At 41.7% G+C, this 19,467-nt stretch overlaps 1 protein-coding gene across 1 annotated transcript in view; it reads left to right on the forward strand.

Moving 5' to 3' along the window:
- The first annotated feature begins 410 nt into the window (after positions 1 to 410).
- The window catches only part of LOC136169426 (uncharacterized), a 39,984-nt gene continuing 20,927 nt past the window's right edge, over positions 411 to 19,467 (forward strand). Inside the window, exons 1-4 of the mRNA XM_065937183.1 lie at positions 411 to 470; positions 12,175 to 12,346; positions 13,434 to 13,503; positions 17,883 to 19,407. Of these exons, the coding sequence (XP_065793255.1) occupies positions 411 to 470; positions 12,175 to 12,346; positions 13,434 to 13,503; positions 17,883 to 19,407 (1,827 nt within the window). The remainder of the gene's footprint in view (positions 471 to 12,174; positions 12,347 to 13,433; positions 13,504 to 17,882; positions 19,408 to 19,467) is intronic.

Raw genomic sequence — 19,467 nt, forward strand, 5'->3', positions numbered from 1 at the left:
CTCTCCAGATAAAGAAAAGACAACTTGAGGGATTTTTTTTTGGAGGGAAAATGGATCAGGAAACAATCAGTGCAGGAAGAAAGCATAAATAACAGCTATAGACTTTTGACCAATTACAGATACGAAGACTGAAGTGCCTACTCGATATTCTTTCAGTGAATTTATCTCCATTAATAACAATGACAATAATAATAAGCTGAAATCAACTGAAAATATCAAATCAACATAGAAATAGATAAGTTTTTAGATGAAAATTGCTCTCCATGTGATAAGTAGCATTTCATCATGGAATTTTATAAATTAAATTTTAAAAAAAGACCCCCAAACTTTCCAGAGGAAGAGACAGAATTGAGAAAGGTCACCTTAAAAAGAACCCAGGTCACCCTGTCATCAGCCTTCTTATCGGCACCATGAACGCAAAAAACACCGTCACCACCACAATCAACAAAACGGTCTCCAAGGCGCTTAAGGTAAATGAACACAAGTGCAGAGCTCTATGCCTGGGCAATGTAGCAACTAATTGTGAGGGTCATATGAAGACATTTAAAAATAATCAAAGACTCTGTAGAAATCACCTCCTATACATTATTTCTTCGGAAATTACTCAAGAATGTATTCAGAAAACAGTGTTAAAATTTGGAAAAGAAAAATATTTGGAGTACAAGGATAGATGACTCCAGAGGATCTTCCTGAGCTAGGGATCAAACCCATGCGCCTTGGTCTCCTATATTGGCAGGCGGGATTCTTTACCCCGAGAGCCACCTGGGAAGGTCCCTAGAAAAAAGCAAGAGGCAAGAAGTCAGTGAGCTATAAGACGATCTTCAGGATGAATTGAGTGGGAAAATTTTGGAAGGAAGAATTGGATTTTAGAAAATCAAGAGAAAATATTCAAGGTTCTGGATAACTTTGGAGGAACAGTGAAGAAAATAGAATGTCTTATATCAACCCACAGGAAGAAAGCCATAAAAAATCCTGGAGGGAAAAAAAATGTAAAAGCCTATACAAGAAAGTAAAATACGGAATTAACTGGAAGAAGAAAAGAATTCCTGGGTGTTAAACATGAGGGAAAATCTTTGAGTTGGCAGAGGGGTGGTGAATTAGGCAGATAAGGTGGCTAGCACACACGTGACTTGCAGTGAGCAGTACCTACCTAGACCTAACACCACATCCAGACAATACACATCGGGCAGCAGTGTAAATGCTATTTTTATTTTCAGCAAATCAGCACAAACTTCGCAGGTGGAAAACAAGTGTGGATTTAGAACAGAACGAAAATCTTAATTTCCATAAAAGTGTGGGAAAATGTATAGGTGCCTAAAAACAGGAAGTGAAAAGTGGACGCAGACATGGAACCACTGACTGGGTCAAAACCAGGAAAGGAGTACAAGGCTGCATATCGTCACCCTGCTTATTTAACTTCTATGCAGAGTACATCATGCGAAATGCTGGACTACATGAATCAAAAGCTGGAATCAAGATTGTGAGGAGAAATAACAACCACCACAGATATGCAGGTGATACCACTCTAATGGTAGAAAGTGAAGAGGAGCTAAAGAGCCTCTTGATGAGGGTTAAAGAGGAGAGGGAAAAGCTGGCTGGAAACTCAACAGTCAAAAAACTAAGATCATGGCAGCCAGTCCCATCACTTAACAGCAAACAGGACGGGAAAAAGTTGAAACAGTGACAGACTTTATTTTCTTGGGCTCCAAAATCACTGCAGACAGTGACTGCAGCCATGAAATTAAAAGACACTTGCTCTTTGGAAGAAATGCTATACTAAACCAAGACAGTGTATTAAAAAGCAGAGACACTACTTTTCCAACAAAGATCCACATAAGTCAAAGCTATGGTTTTTCCAGTAGTCATGTATAGATGTGAGAGTGGGACCATAAAGAAGGCTGAGAGACAAAGAACTGATGCTTTCCAATTGTGGTGCTGGAAAAGACTCTTGAGAGTCCCTTGCACTACAAGGAGATCAAACCAGTCAATCCTAAATGAAATAAACCCTCAAGATTCATTAGAAGGACTGATGCTAAAACTGAAGCTCCAGTACTTTGGCCACCTAATGCAAAGAGATGACTCACTGGAAAAGACCTTGATCCTGGGAAAGACTGAAGGCAAAAGAAGAGGGTGGCAGAGGATGAGATGGTTAGATAGCATTACCAACTCTATGGACATGAATTTGAGCTAACCCCAAGATACAGTGGAGGATGAAGGAGCCTGAGGTGCTGCAGTCCATGGACTCAGAAAGAGTCAGATGTGACTTAATGACTGAACAACAACAAAAACAGGAGGTCGAATGCAAAGGGGTGCACTGGGCTGAATGTTGGCCTCTAAAATACGGCCATGTCCTAATTCCTGGAACCTCTGAATATCACCTTATCCTGCAGAAAAAAGAAGTGTGATTAAATAAAGGATGTAGGAGGAGAAGCTTATCCTGGATTACCTGGGTACCTAGCTGGACCCTAAATGCAGTCCTTATAAGATAGGCATAAGAATCCTTATAAGAAGGAGGAAAGGAAGTTGAGAGACAGCAGGAGAGGTAGTGTGATTGTGGGAGGCAGAAACTAGATGGATGCAGCCACAGGCAAGGAACATCTGGAGCCATCAGCAGCAGGAAGAGCCAAGGACCAGACTTTGAAGCCAGCACAGCTCTGTTGATACTTTGAGTTTAGACTTCTGGCCTCCAATACTGGAAGATAACTGTCATTAAGATCAGGAATAAGACAAGGGTGCCTACTCAGTCATTTTTAGTCAATGTAGTGTTTGAAGACCTAGAAAGAGCAACTGGGCAAGAAAAGAAAGAAACAGCATCCCAACTGGAAAAGAAGAAGTAACACTGTTGCTATTTGCAGATGACATGACATTGTATGTAGAAAACCCCAAAGTCCCCCTCAAGAAACTGTTACAACCAATAACAGTTTGATAAAGTTGCAGAATACAAAATCACTACAAAAAAACCTATCATATTTCTATAAAATAGTAATAAACTATCATAAAGAGAAATTAGGAAAACAATTCCATTGACAATTTCATCAAAATCGAACCAGGGTCTCCTGCATTGAAGCTGGATTCTTTACCAACTGAGCTATCAGGGAAGCCCATAAAATACCTACAAATAAACTTAAGAAAGTGAAATGCCTGTATACTGAAAACTATAAGACATTAATGAAAAGAATTGAAGCATACACAAATAAATGGAAAGACACATCATGCTTATGGATTAGAAGAACTAACATTGCTAAAATGTCTGTACTACCCAAGGCCATCTACAGAATCAATGCAATTCCCATCAAAATTCCAGTGGCATTTTTCACAGAAATAGAACAAGCAACCCTAAAATTTGTATAGAACTGTAAGAGACCACAAATAGCCAAAGCAAGCTTGAGGAATAAAGGCAAAGCTGGAAGCATCACACCCCCTGATATTAAATTATATTACAAAGCTACAGTAACTGAAACAATATGGCACTGGTATGAAAACAAATTCCTAGATCAAAGGAGGAGAATAAAGGACCCAGAAACAAACCCAGGCATGTATGGTATGGTCAGTTAATTTGCAACGTTGGCGTCAAAGACCTACAATGTGGAAAGGGCAGTCTCTTCAAAAAATGGTGTTGGGACAAGCTGAGCAGCCATACACAAAAGAATGAAAGTGGACCACTGTCTTACACCATGCAGAAAAATTAACTCAGAATGGGTTCAACACTGGAATATAAGACCTGAAAACATGAAATTCCTAGAATAAAACATAGGTGGTAAGCTCCTTGACACAAGGCTTGGTGATGACTTTTTGAGTCTGACACCAAAACCAAAAGCAACAAAAGCAAAAACAAACAAATGGGATGACATCAAACTAAAAAGCTCCCGCATAGCAAAGGCAACCACCAGAAAAAGAAACGGCAGCCTACTTAATGAAAGAACATAATTGCAAATCATCCATCTGGCAAGGGACTCACATCCAAAATATATAAGGAACTCATACAATCGATAGCAAAATGGCCCAGAGAGCAAAACATCTGAACACATGTTTTTCCATAAAAGATACACAGAGGGCCAATAGATACATGAAAAGGTGCTCAACATAAGTAGTTATCAGGGAAATGCAAATCAAAACCACAATGAGATATCACCTCAAATTTGTCAGAATAACTAGTACCAAAAAGACTTGAACTAACAAGCCTTCGTGAGGAGGCAGGGAAAGGGGAACACTTGTGCACTGTTGGCGGGAATATAAATTGGGGTAGCTACTATAGGAAGCAGTATGGAGGCTCTTCAAAAAAATCAAGAATGGAACTATCATATGATCCAGAAATGCCACGTCTGAGTATTCATGCAAAGAAAATAAAAACAATAACTCAAAAAGATATATACACCCCATATTGCTTGCAATCTCATTTACAACAGAAAAGATATGGAAACAACCTGAAGTGTTATCAATGGAGAAATGGATAAAGTAATTGTAGCATGTATACAAACACAATGGAATTTCATTCAGTGGTAAAAACAAATGAAATCTTGCCATTTCTGACAACATAGTTGGACCTTGAGGACATGAGGCTGAGTGTAACGAGTAAAAGACAAATACCAGATGATCTCTCTTATACATGGAACCTAAAAATAAATACATGTTTTTTAACAAGCAAAGCTCATACACACAGAGAACAGATTGGTGGCTGCCAGATGGACAAGAGGGAAAGGTGGATAAACTGTTTTTGTTTTTCTTTAGCTTAAATAAATCAAACTTTTTAAATGGCAAAAGTTAATATACTTAAGTAGGTAGATATATATGACCTAACATAGAGTGTTTAATACACTTAAGAAAGCAAATCCAATTAATACCATTTTATTTATTGTTAAGGGCTTCCCAGGTGATGCTAGTGGTAAAGAATCCTGCCTGCCAATGCAAGAGACATAAGGGATGCAGGTTCAATCCCTGGGTCAGGAAGATCCCTGGAGGAGGAAGATCCCAGGAAGATCCCATGGCAACCTACTCTAGTGTTCTTGCATGGGAAACTCATTGACAGAGGAGCCTGACAGGCTATAGTCCACAGGGCTGCAAAGAGTCACCTACGACTGAGGCAAAAAATTCTGCATTTATTGTTAAACATCAGATTAGAAAGTGTGTATATGTGTGTGGGCTCAGTCATGTCCAACTCTCTACTACCCCATGGACAGCAGCCTGCTAGGTTCCTCTGTCCGTGGAATTTTCCAGGCAAGAATTTTGGAGTGGGTTGAAATACAATAATATATGTGTATATACATACATATATATATGTTCATATATATGTCTTATATGGCCTCCTTGGTGGCTCAGCTGGTAAGGAATCTGCCTGCAATACAGGAGGCTCAGGTTCAATCCCTAGATCAGGAAGATCCCCTGGAGAAAGGAATAGCCAGCTACCCACTCCAGTATTCTTGCCTGAAGAATTCCATGGAGAGAGGAGCCTGGTGGGTTACAGTCCATGGGGTGGCAAAGAGTCAGACACGACTGAGCGACTAACACTTACATATATATATATATATACACACACACACACACATATGTATATGTATAATGTATATATGTGTGTACACAAACATGTATATACACATATAAATAAATAAATATATATATATACACACACACATATATGTTTACAATGTAAATGGAATAGGAAAAATTTCTGCAAACCATACATCCAACTGTCAAGTTTGTGGAGTGAAATTAAGCAGCATGTCAGAGGAGGGGTGAAATAATGTAAAATTTCCAAGATATGTTTCTATTTTAATACTCCTTATATGCTTTATGAAAATGCATTCCTTTGTTATTTGGTAATTAAAAATGAGAAGACCAAGCTAAAGATGGATTAAAAAATACAAGTTAAGGAAGGAGAGATACACTTTGTAGCAAGTCTGATTTGAGCCTCCTGCTGGGAAGCATCCCCTTGATAAGACCATCTCTGAGGTTGTCAGCTGCTGCTTCTCAAGCACTAATTCCAATCTAAGCAAAATAGGCATGGTATCAGTTATTCCCATTACAGAACATTACAGTAATGTAATATCCAGGCAAGAATACTGGAGTGGGTAGCTGGCTATTCCTTTCTCCAGGGGATCTTCCTGATCTAGGGATTGAACCTGAGCCTCCTGTATTGCAGGCAGATTCCTTACCAGCTGAGCCACCAAGGAGGCCATATAAGACATATATATGAACATATATATATGTATGTATATACACATATATTATTGTATTTCAACCCACTCCAAAATTCTTGCCTGGAAAATTCCACGGACAGAGGAACCTAGCAGGCTGCTGTCCATGGGGTAGTAGAGAGTTGGACATGACTGAGCCCACACACATATACACACTTTCTCAATTTATATACATGATTCTCAATTTATATACAAGAAGATGGAGTTTTAGAAAAATAAATTATCCAGAATCTCACTTCCACGGGCCAAGTGTTAAATCCAGATCGCTGGGTTTTAATGAGCGCTTTGCTGGCGCTGTGCTGTGTGGCTGCCCAGAGAAGTATTCACTTAGGGTGACGTGTATGGAAGGTTGACTTCACTTCAGAAAATCTCTTGTCACTACCTTCAAAAACATGGACAGGGACTCATATGTACCAATACCACTGAAACATGAGCCCTAAGAAAATGCAGCCTCAAGGAAAGAAATAAAAATAAGTTAAGAACTTATACTTTGCTAGAAAGCCTAAGTGTGTTCCAACGTTCAAGAAGTGAAACTCAAAACTGCTGCAATTTATATTTTACCATAGATCTATAATCCTGAGAGTATTTTTGTATAGTTCTATTAAAATAATACATAAAAATATATATTTCAAAAATGTTATTGACTATTCTTTTTTATTATTGTCACAGATAAAAAAGTAGCAAATACATTGAGAAATAGTTTCTTTTAAGAGCCTAGAAACATATAGTGATATTGTCAAAAATTCAGAAACAATAAGAAATAAAACCAGAACTGTAAAATAATATTTAGTAAGAGTTTATTGTGCATTTAAGGTCACAAACTGGGAGCTTTTAAACTCAAATACACAGGAAGCTCAAAGGCAAAAGTTACTGGATGGCTGATAATGTGAGAAAGAAAAAGCTGTTTAATCCTTACAATGGCTGGTTATTATAACTGGGTTTTTTTTTTTTTTTTTTTAATTTTATTTTATTAGTTGGAGGCCAATTACTTCACAACATTTCAGTGGGTTTTGTCATACATTGACACGAGGATGGGGAATACGTGTAACTCTATAACTGGGTTTTCAGATAGCAGGGAATGGGTTAAAAGTAATTATCATATCCCACTTTAGGAAAATGACATTTTAATGATTATTAGAGATATATTCTTAAAAAAAAACCTTTTCTTTTATTTATAAAATAAGGTAGATTTAGCTTTTTTTATATGGATTAAATGGTTTTGTCTGTTCAGGGAATTCTCAAACCTGATCTCCATTTTGCATTTAATTTAAAAAATACAATTAGGTACCAGAAATCTCAAAATTATTTTTTCTTTTACTTGATAACTATCCATAGTAAATTAGTCTATTCTTTACAAAACTCTTGGCAATTATCACAATTAATGGGTAATCTGTCTTTAAATTCTTTTTAAAATATAGGCCACATTTGGGAGTATCAATTTGGTTTTCTTTTATACCTATGTGAATCTCAATAATAAACAATTTCCTTCCTCATTCCATTTCTTCTATCTTAATTCCTAAACCCACAGGAGATAAATGAGTTATAAGCCTTAGGTAACTATCTTTTTTATATGATCCAATGGATGTTGGCAATTTGATCTCTGGTTCCTCTGACTTTTCTAAATCCAGCTAAAACACCTGGAAGTTCACAGTTAACATACTGTTGAAGCCTGGCTTGGAGAACTGTGAGCATTACTTTGCTAGCGTGTGAGATGAGTGCAACTGTGCGGTAGTTTGAACATTCTGGGGCATTGTCTTTCTTTGGGATTGGAATGAAACCTGACCTTTTCCAGTCCTGTGGCCACTGCTGAGTTTTCCAAATTTGCTGGCATATTGAGTGAAGCAGTTTCACAGCATCATCTTTTAGGATTAGAAATAGCTCAACTGGAATCCATCACATCTACTAGCTTTGTTCATAGTGATGTTTCCTAAGGCCCACTTGACTTCACATTCCAGGATATCTGGCTCTAGGTGAGTGATCACACCATCATGATTATATGGGTCATGAAGATGTTTTTTGTATAGTTCTTCTGTGTATTCTTGCCACCTCTTCTTAATATCTTCTGTTTCTGTTAGGTCCATACCATACCAAAGCTTTTGACTATGTGGGTCACAACAAACTGTGGAAAATTCTGAAAGATATGGAAATACTAGACCACCTGACGTGCCTCTTGAGAAATTGGTTTGTAGGTCAGGAAGCAACAGTTAGAACTGGACATGGAACAGACTGGTTCCAAATCAGGAAAGGAGTCCATCAAGGCTGTATATTGTCACCCTGCTTATTTTACTTACACCCAGAGTACATCATGCAAAATGCAAGGTTGGATGAAGCACAAGCTGGAATCAAGATTGCTAAGAGAAATATCAATAACTTCAAATATGCAGATGACACCACCCTTATGGCAGAAAGTGAAGAAGAACTAAAGAGCCTCTTGATGAAAGTGAAAGAGGAGACTGAAAAAGTTGGTTAAAACTCAACATTCAGAAAACTAAGACCATGGCATCCGGTCTCATCACTTCATGGCAAATAGATGGGGAAACAATGGAAACAGTGACAGACTTTATTTTCTTGGTCTCCAAAATCACTGCGGATGGTGACTGCAGTCATGAAATTAAAAGATGCTTGCTCCTTGGAAGAAAAGCTATGACCAACCTAGACAGCATATTAAAAACCTAGACAGCGTATTACTTTGCCAACAAAGGTTCATCTAATCAAAGCTATGGTTTTTTCAGTAGTCAAGTATGGATGTGAGAGTTGAACCATAAAGAAAGTTGAGCAATGAAGAACTGATGCTTTTGAACTGTGGTGTTGGAAAAGACTCTTGAGAATATCTTGGACTGAAAGGAGATCAAATCATTCCATCCTAAAGGAAATCAGTCTTGAATATTCACTGGAGAGACTGATGACAAAGCTGAAACTCCAATATTTTGACCACCAGATGCACAGGACTGACTCATTGGCAAAGACCCTGATGCTGGGAAAGATTGAAGGTGGGAGGAGAAGGGGACGACACAAGATGAGATGGTTGTATGGCATCACCAACTTAATGGACAAGAGTTTGAGTAGGCCCCGGGAGTTGGTGACGGACAGGGAAGCCTGGAGTGCTGCAGTCCATGGGGTCGCAAAGAATCGGACATGACTGAACGACTGAACTGAACTGAACTGAACTGAACTGAGGTCAGAATTTCCAATCATCTTGAGTTTTTAGGACATTGTTCTTGAATACCAGAATTCTGTATGATGAGAACATTAACAAAACAGGACAGAAAATTCGGGTAAAACTCCCTGATCATCTATCAAAGTGTAGACAACATAATACACATGCTTAATTTCTCCCAAATCCCTTCTATTACTCAGGGACTGTGCACACTAGGCCAATTATCTCTGTCTGATTTATTTGGCCCATGCTTTACTGAGTGGTAAGTGCAAGGCATTAGGGGACACTGAAGTTATTAAAAACGTAAAAAAATAGGACATCAATAATTACAAATTTCAAAAAGTAACTATAGAATGAGGTGTAACATAGTAGTGTTTAAAAGGTCACAATTGTAATTCCCCAGATGCACCTACATTTCATTTTATTACCAAAAATAGAATAAAGCAAAAAGGATTATATTTAAGGCTTGATTTATTACAGCAGTGGTGACTAAGTGTCTGCCAAAAGTTTAGAACGCACTGAAAATATGGCAGATTTAAATTTTCAGCATAATTAGATCCTTTTGGATCTCTCAGAAATAACTTATACAAGAAGCATTTAGTTTTTTTGGAAGGCCCAGGGACTAAGAACATGTATTAGTAATTAAGAATTATTGGCAGAAGAAAGAGATGGAGTGTGTAGATGAAGCATTTGTGGCTTTGTATTTTACACCAAACCAGGGAAGAAAACCCTCTCGTTTAACTTCACATACAAGTTTGCTTTTTAATTAACATAAATGATGTTACCTAAATTAGCTTCAAACATATTAACACACATAAACTCTGCAAAATTCCCAGGAAGCTGATGACCTTCTCCACTACTTGAAGTGCCTTTTTACCTCTTATCCAAAGAGCTGGGATCTTCCACAGTACACTAATAGCCTAAGCAGATTTCTCAGTAGAGAGCACATTTCCAGGAAATAGTCAAACTTGGGTACGTGTTCCTGGAGTGGATATATATATTTATATACTCAAAGAGTTTCAGAAACACCAGGTTTCAGGCAGCAAAAGATATCTAGTTTGTATTCAGAGAAAGGGAAGGATGTTTAAAATAAAATCGATTTAGGAACTAATGTGATGCAAAATGTTATCATGTGCAAACTTGTTATAATCCAGGTCCCCACTCTATGGTGTGGAAACCATGGTTTATGTACCTATAGACAGTGAGTCTATAAGACCGTGTAAGATCATTGTCTTACAGACTCAATGTCAGGACTTAATTAAAAAGGGTGAACGTCAAAGGTTGAGAAGTTTGAATTCCCTGAAAATAGAAACATTTTTTTACTCCTTGGAAGGAAAGTTATGACCAACCTAGACAGCACATTAAAAAGCAGAGACATTACTTTGTCAACAAAGGTCCGTCTAATCAAGGCTATGGTTTTTCCAGTGGTCATGTATGGATGTGAGAGTTGGACTATTAAGGAAGCTGAGCGCTGAAGAATGGATGCTTTTGAACTATGGTGTTGAAGAAGACTCCTGAGAGTCCCTTAGACTGCAAGGAGATCCAACCAGTCCATCCTAAAGGAGATCAGTCCTGAGTGTTTATTGGAAGGACTGATGCTGAAGCTGAAACTCCAATACTTTGGCCACCTGATGCAAAGAGCTGACTTATTGGAAAAGACCCTGATGCTGGGAGGGATTGAGGGCAGGAGGAGAAGGGGCCGACAGAAGATGAGATGGCTGGATGGCATCACCGACTCGATGGACATGGGTTTGGGTGGACTCCGGGAGTTGGTGATGGACAGGGAAGCCTGGCGTGTGGTGGTTCATGGGGTTGAAGAGTTGGACACGACTGAGTGACTGAACTGAACTGAACTGAACCCACGAATGATTTCACAGAAGAACATTGAACATTTTAAGAAAACGTACGCACTGCATGTGTGCCTGTGTGCTCAATCATGTCTCAGTGACTCCAGGGACTGCAGCCCACCAGGCTCCTCGGTCCACGGGATTTTCCAGGCAAGGATAGTGGAGTGGGTTGCCATTTCCTAGTCCAGGGGACTTTCCCAACCCAGGGATCGAACCTGTGTCTCCTACATTGGCCAGTGGATTCTTTCCCACGAGTGCCACCTGGGAAGCCCAACTTACGCATTACTTGTTTTCGAGAAAGCTTCCAGATTCTAAGTTAACACCATCCCATTCATTTTAAGAAGACTGTATATTAATGCATATGTGTGGAATCTGAAAAAAAAATTGCTATAGACAATCTTATTTGCAAAGCAGAAATTGAGAGACGGATGTAGAGAATGAACAATAAACACATGGACACCAAGGCGGGGCGGGTGGTGAGTGGGATGAACTGGGAGACTGGGGCTGACATATATATACATATATACACTATTGATATTATGAATCAAATAGACAACTGATGAGAGCCTGATGTACAGCCCAGGGATCTCTGCTCAGTGTTCCGTGGTGACCTAAATGGGAAGGAAATCCAAAAGAGAGGGGCACACGTGTATGCGTAGCTGCTTTACTTGGCTGTACGAGCAGAAACTAACACTTCATTGTAAAGCAACTATACTCTAATAAATTTTTTTAAAGAGTATTTAAAAAAATATTAGCCCAAGAGCCAGCATATGGTTAAATTTCAATTGTGGAACGTAGCAAGGAACCCGTTCAGTCTTAGCAAAGGGCTATGTCCCCCACCAGGTGCATCCTCTTCAAGAAGCTGTTCAAGGGAGCTAGAATCCTGGAGAGAAAACTGTTTGGCAAAGTAACAGGAAGCAAAATGTGCAGGAGACCACAGGGCAAATGTGTTTGCTCTCTGAGTCTTGCCAACATCCAGGAAAGTCTGTTCCCCGGGCACAGGCTGTGTCCAGACGCGCTGCCTGCATTAGAAAATGCAACTCCCTGGCACGCGGCGTTCAAGGTAGTTCAGAACCAGCTCCCACAGCTAACTGCGGAGGCTCAGTTCCCCCCTCCTCTCTGTAGAGACACCGACTACCAACCCGGTGGAGGTGTGGTGGGTACACACGTCAGTTCGCACACCTGTGAGGCTGGTCCCAAGCCCCGGCTCTTCCGGAAACATCCTCTGGTGTTCCTGACAACTGCTTGTCACCCTTCCAGGCCCGGATCAAACTTTACCACCTTGATGACACGTCCCCTGAAATTCAGGCAACGCCAGTCACTTAGTTCTTTGGGCATGACGTACAATTCACTCTATTTAGATCTCTTCCTGACCATCTCACCAGACAGTGTAGAGGGCAAGGAAACTATATTATTCATCTGTGAATTCTCCAAATTTAGCACAGTATTTATCAAAGTGCTCTTTAGGGTATCATTAGGTTATATATTAAAACAAACAAACAAAAAAACCCCTCAAAGTATGCTTGAAAAATACTCCATTAAGCAAAATTAAACAGGTTTATTTCCTACAGGACTTCTTACAATTCCCAACATGCTAGTTTACACTAATTTATATCTAGTATTGCTAGGTAGCACATGTGTGTGCTGTTTGTTCAGTCGTGTCTGACTCTTTGCAACCCCATGGACTGTAGCCTACTAGGCTCCTCTGTCCATGGGATTTCCCAGGCAAGAACAATTAACTGGGTTGCCATTTCCTCCTCCAGGCAATCTTCCTGACCCAGGGATCAAACCCCCATCTCCTGAATTGGCAGGCAGATTCTTTACCACTGCGCCTCCTGGGAAAGAGGAGGTTGTCACCACCTGTCTATGATTTCTATTAATAAAAATACATGTAAGTGGGAAGATATAATATTAATTATTACTCTTAGCATAATATCCTAGATTTTAGTCCTTGAGTTACAGAATCCTATTTAGAAGAAATCTTCCCTATAGAATATACTTTGCCAGTTGCTGCCTTCTTGGCATATGTTAGATACTTTGAAAATGTTTGTTAAATAAGTAAGGAAATGGTTATTTTTTACACTATAAACTATTTACTTTATCATAGAGTTTGGATTTCTCTGTGGAAATCCTGCTCAGTGGTTGACCTGCTCACTTGGAAAATGACTATTTCTGCGTTTCCTGGGCAATGGAGTTTACGGCAAATCATACAACTTGTCTGCGTCTCTATTTTCCTAGGTTTGGAGCAGGTAATAATCACCTCCACGGTGCCTGAGCATAGTTTTGAAGTGTTCTATCCTGTTGAAGTGTAACTTGCAGTGAAGACATACGATTATTGACCGAAGCCATTATATATATATATATGTTATATATATATATATAAAATAACTGCTTGCTCTGGTATGGATAAAAAGACCTGGGTCTGTGTCATTTTGCCTGAGATATAATCACTATTTTTGGCCATTGTGAATAAGCCTTTCATTTTGGTTTAGTGGGAGTTCTTATTATAAGCAAACCATTTCCTTGAAAAAAATAAATAAATAAGTAAGTCTCCTTACCCTAAACTGTCTACCATAGCTAATTCTTTCAAAGTCATTGGGAAAAAAAATAGACATATTTTCTGACTTTGGTGTCTGGCTCAAGATCTTTCTAAGTTCCCTGAACATATTTAATTAAAACCCTCATATAAAAATCACATGAAACAGATTTTTGAAGCCCTATAATCTAGGCTATTTGTAGGAGCCATCACCTTACTCTAGACAGACTTGGTGGAAAAATCCTCTTAACCAACTGCCAACGAAGGGTCGCTTGGAAGTGTGTTGGGTTCAGTGTTTGTCCAGGCTTGGGTTTTCATTGCTTCTTATTTCACTGTGGGTATTTCTTAGGCTTTGAAACCAGCCATTAACCCCATAATTAAAAGGTCTTTCAGATAAAGAAAAACAAACCATTTTATTGCACACTTTTGTATTTTTCCCTCTACTACAAATTAAATGCATATTTCTTTCTGTTGTTAGTAAAAAATAAATAAATAATAGTTTAGTTAGTTCTTCAGCGCATATTTCTAAATAGATTGATTAGACCAGGTAGGGCCATTTCACACTAAGGGAGCTTGATGGCAAGAATATCTGGTCCTGGGATATTTCAATTCCCCACCTGGAGGCTAAACTTCTAAACTGTTTATCTGCTGTCATGGTCTTTGCTCTTTGTATTTCCTGGCAAGTGGTATCCATGGAGAGTAATTACTTCAGTAAAACAAACAAATTCCATTGTATTTGGTCAACTTTAAGGGAGGGCTTGTGAAACCAACATAATTTCATTCATACTCGCTAAATGAAAATTATTAAATTTGGATTCCATGACTCATCTGGTAAGTATTAATATTTCCTGCAGACCTACTGTGTGCCAGGCAATGATCGAGGCACTAAAGACACAGCAATGAACTAAACTGACATAAGCTCTTCCCTGATCAAACTTGCTCTTGCTCTGAAGCTCAGCAAAATATGCTTTTTCTTCTGTTTTTCTTGCTCTGGAATGAGAAAAATGGTCATGTTAAGCTCCATAAAACTGAGCAGAGACTCCAGTTAAAATGTATGGGGGGGAAATGAAGTGATTTCACTCCAGTTACAGTGGCTTAAAGTTAATTTGTACATAAAGCAAGCTCATATACCTGGCCATGCTCACTGAGTTAAACAGACTTTACACCCAGTTTCCCAGCCACCCAGGTAGTTCTTCAGTAACAGATGACCCTTTGTGACATTTGTACTCGACACTATTTCTGATCCTTGCTCTGACTTCTCACATATGAATATACACAGTGTATATGTCCCAATCTTCCAGTTTACTGACTTATATATACTACTATGCATAAAATAGAAATTAATAAGAACCTACTGCACAGTACAGGGAACTCTACTCAATACTCTGCAATGGCTGCCCAGGAAAAGAACCTAAAACAGAATGGATATGTGTGTATATACGTGGATGTGGCTATGGATAAACATACAACCACTCTTTTATACATACGTCTATATACGTACATATACATCCATTCCTTTTTAGGTTCTTTTCCCATATAGCCATTGCAGACAACATAGATAGACAGAAAACCGATTTACTTTGCTGAACACCTGAAACTAACACAACATTGTAAATCGACTATACCCTCCAAAAAAACTTTTAAAAATACACAGGAGACTGGAGATTCATAGAGCGTAATTTTGCCTCAAATGATTCCTCTAGTATAAGTCTGGACCTTGCTCCCACATGATACACGCTGTATTAAGGGAGACCTTAAATCTCAAAGACCGACAGTGTGCATCAAACGGATAACTAACGAGAGCGTACTGGATGGCACGGGGAACTCTGCTTAGCGCTCTGTAATGACTTGAGACGGAAGGAAGCCCAGAGGGAGGGGATATGTGGACGTGCATGGCCGATTCATCGTGCCGTGCAGTAGAACCGACACAGCACTGTAAGACAGCTATGCGCCAGTAAAATGTAACTTTAAAAGCCTCTGTATTTAGACCCAGCATCTCAGAGCCGGAGGGGACAGCGGAGGTCTTCTCTCCTGTCTCAGCTCTTTGCCCACATGCCCAAGCTTCACCCTCTTTATTCCCACGAGTCCTTCATCAAGGGGGAGAACACTCAGCAGATACCCACAGCAGACCATCATTATGACAAACCACTAAATCACTTGTGTTTGTAAAACTAGTAGTTTAAATGTATTTTTTGTTTTTAAAAAAGTGAAAGCTTAATTCCACGGAAAGATAAAAAAGCTTCTTTTCCCCACCTTGGCTTCAATCCACTAAATAAGCTATTCAGTTATTTAGAAATACATCTTCAGATGGATCTGAAGCCTCCGCCTTTTCCTTCTCCTTTAGTAACCTCTCTCTGTTCCTCCATGCTCTTCGCCTGCTCAACTGGAAGGTCTAATTTGCCTTCTTTCAAAGTCTATTTCCCTATACTCTTCTCCTGCCCCAGAGAGTTGTCTAAGCAATTACGCCACTTCTCAGCTACTTGACAGTTATAAATAAATGCTTTAATCTATCTGCCTTTGTGTTTGCTAGGAAATGGATCACACTTCCTTCAGAAAGTATAATTAAAGTCTTGTTCTAGTCAAAATAAAATATTCCATAACAGTCCGGGAAAGGAATGTACTGAGCTTCCACAAGTGGTGGCCAGTAACAGAAGAGTGTGTGTGTGTGTGTGTGTGTGTGTGTGTGTGTGTGACTTTTAACACCCTGAGAGTCACCTGAACATTCTATTAGGATTGGCTGGAAAGGCAAATGGGTTTTGGAAATCTTTAAATGGGCCACTTACTTCTACTGATGACACTGCAAGTTATCTAAAGCTCATTACTAAGTAAACAAAAGTAGCTGTGACAGAAGTTCCTAAACGTTGTGTTTTTAAACTTTTCATTAAATTAAAACATAGTTGATTCACAATGCTGTGTTTGTTTCAGCTGTATATATGTATGTATGTGCTCAGTCACTCAGTCGTGTCCAACTCTTTGTGACCCCATGGACTGCAGCCCACCAGGCTCCTCTGTCCATGGGATTCTCCAGGCAAGAATACTGGACTGGGTTGCCATGACCTCCTCCAGGGGATCTTCCCAAACCAGGGATCGAACCCAGGTCTCCCGCATTGCAGCAGGCAGATTGTTTCCTGACTGAGCCAGCAGGGAAGCCCATTGGAAAGTGATTTAGACACATATGCATGTGTGTATGTGTGTATACACATATATATATATATTCTTTTTTTAGATTCTCCTCCATTGTGGATTATGACAAGATGCTGAGTATAGCTCTCTCCGCTATACCTTAGGTCCTTGTTGGCTATCTATTTTATATAGAGTAGTGTGTGTATGTTAATCCCAAACCCCTAATTTGTCCCTTCCCTTCTTTCCTCTTTAGGAACCATAAGTTCGTTTTCTAAGTATGTGACTTCATTTCTGTTTTGTAAATAGGTTCATTTGTATCATTTTTTTTTTTTTTAGATTCCATGTATAGGTGATATCATGTGATACTGTCTTCAACTCACTTCACTTAGAATGAGAATTTCTAGGTCCATCCATGGTGCTGCAAATGGCATTATTTCATTCCTTTTATGGCTGAGTAGTAACCTTAACTTGTGTTTCACGATTATGCTTCGGAATCCTCACTCACATCTTGCGGATGAGTGAATCTGATATTTGTTTGTCTCCACCAGCAAATCACCCAAAAAGGGGTCGTTAGGAGTTTGGGTTGTTGCATGCCCTGAGTACTCAGCTCATAGGCACATGGCTTTCCTTGTCATATAAAGGATCAAATATTTTTATCTATTTTTAGGCTTTCTATTTTATATTGGGGTATTACCTGGTGGCTCAGCAGGCTAAGAATTCGTCTGCAATGTGGGAGACCACGGTTCAATCCCTGGGTTGGGAAGATCCCCTGGAGAAAGGAAAGGCTACCCACTCCAACATTCTGGCCTGGAGAATTCCATGGGCTGTAGAGTCTGTGGCCTTGCAAAGAGTCAGAGCGACTGAGCGACTTTCACTCTAGTGGATTAACAATGTTGTGATAGCTGCAGGTGGACTGCAGAGCAACCGACCACACACCGACCTGTATCCATCCTCCCTCAGACGCCCCTCCATCCAGGCCGCCACACACCGACATGTATCCATCCTCCCTCAGGCGCCCCTCCGTCTAGGCCGCCACACACCGACATGTATCCATCCTCCCTCAGACGCCCCTCCATCAAGGCCGCCACACGCCGACATGTATCCATCCTCCCTCAGGCGCCCCTCCGTCTAGGCCGCCACACACCGACCTGTATCCATCCTCCCTCAGGCGCCCCTCCGTCTAGGCCGCCACACACCGACATGTATCCATCCTCCCTCAGACGCCCCTCCGTCCAGGACGCCACACACCGACATGTATCCATCCTCCCTCAGGCGCCCCTCCATCCAGGCCGCCACACACCGACATGTATCCATCCTCCCTCAGGCGCCCCTCCGTCTAGGCCGTCACACACCGACATGTATCCATCCTCCCTCAGGCGCCCCTCCGTCCAGGACGCCACACACCGACATGTATCCATCCTCCCTCAGGCGCCCCTCCGTCCAGGCCGCCACACACCGACATGTATCCATCCTCCCTCAGGCGCCCCTCCGTCCAGGCCGCCACACACCGACATGTATCCATCCTCCCTCAGGCGCCCCTCCGTCCAGGACGCCACACACCGACATGTATCCATCCTCCCTCAGGCGCCCCTCCGTCCAGGCCGCCACACACCGACATGTATCCATCCTCCCTCAGGCGCCCCTCCATCCAGGCCGCCACACACCGACATGTATCCATCCTCCCTCAGGCGCCCCTCCGTCCAGGCCGCCACACACCACATGTATCCATCCTCCCTCAGGCGCCCCTCCGTCCAGGCCGCCACACACCGACCTGTATCCACCCTCCCTCAGGCGCCCCTCCGTCCAGGCCGCCACACACCGACATGTATCCACCCTCCCTCAGGCGCCCCTCCGTCCAGGCCGCCACACACCGACATGTATCCGTCCTCCCTCAGGCGCCCCTCCGTCCAGGCCGCCACACACCGACCTGTATCCACCCTCCCTCAGGCGCCCCTCCGTCCAGGCCGCCACACACCGACATGTATCCGTCCTCCCTCAGACGCCCCTCCGTCCAGGCCGCCACACACCGACATGTATCCGTCCTCCCTCAGACGCCCCTCCGTCCAGGCCGCCACACACCGACATGTATCCGTCCTCCCTCAGACGCCCCTCCGTCCAGGCCGCCACACACCGACATGTATCCGTCCTCCCTCAGACTCCCCTCCGTCCAGGCCGCCACACACCGACATGTATCCGTCCTCCCTCAGACGCCCCTCCGTCCAGGCCGCCACACACCGACATGTATCCACCCTCCCTCAGGCGCCCCTCCGTCCAGGCCGCCACACACCGACCTGTATCCATCCTCCCTCAGGCGCCCCTCCGTCCAGGCCGCCACACACCGACATGTATCCATCCTCCCTCAGGCGCCCCTCCGTCCAGGCCGCCACACACCGACATGTATCCATCCTCCCTCAGGCTCCCCTCCGTCCAGGCCGCCACACACCGACATGTATCCACCCTCCCTCAGGCGCCCCTCCGTCCAGGCCGCCACACACCGACCTGTATCCACCCTCCCTCAGGCGCCCCTCCGTCCAGGCCGCCACACACCGACCTGTATCCACCCTCCCTCAGGCTCCCCTCCGTCCAGGCCGCCACACACCTACATGTATCCAT

Source organism: Muntiacus reevesi, chromosome 5 (genome assembly GCF_963930625.1).
Source record: "Muntiacus reevesi chromosome 5, mMunRee1.1, whole genome shotgun sequence".
In the NCBI taxonomy this organism is placed as follows: Eukaryota; Metazoa; Chordata; class Mammalia; order Artiodactyla; family Cervidae; genus Muntiacus; species Muntiacus reevesi.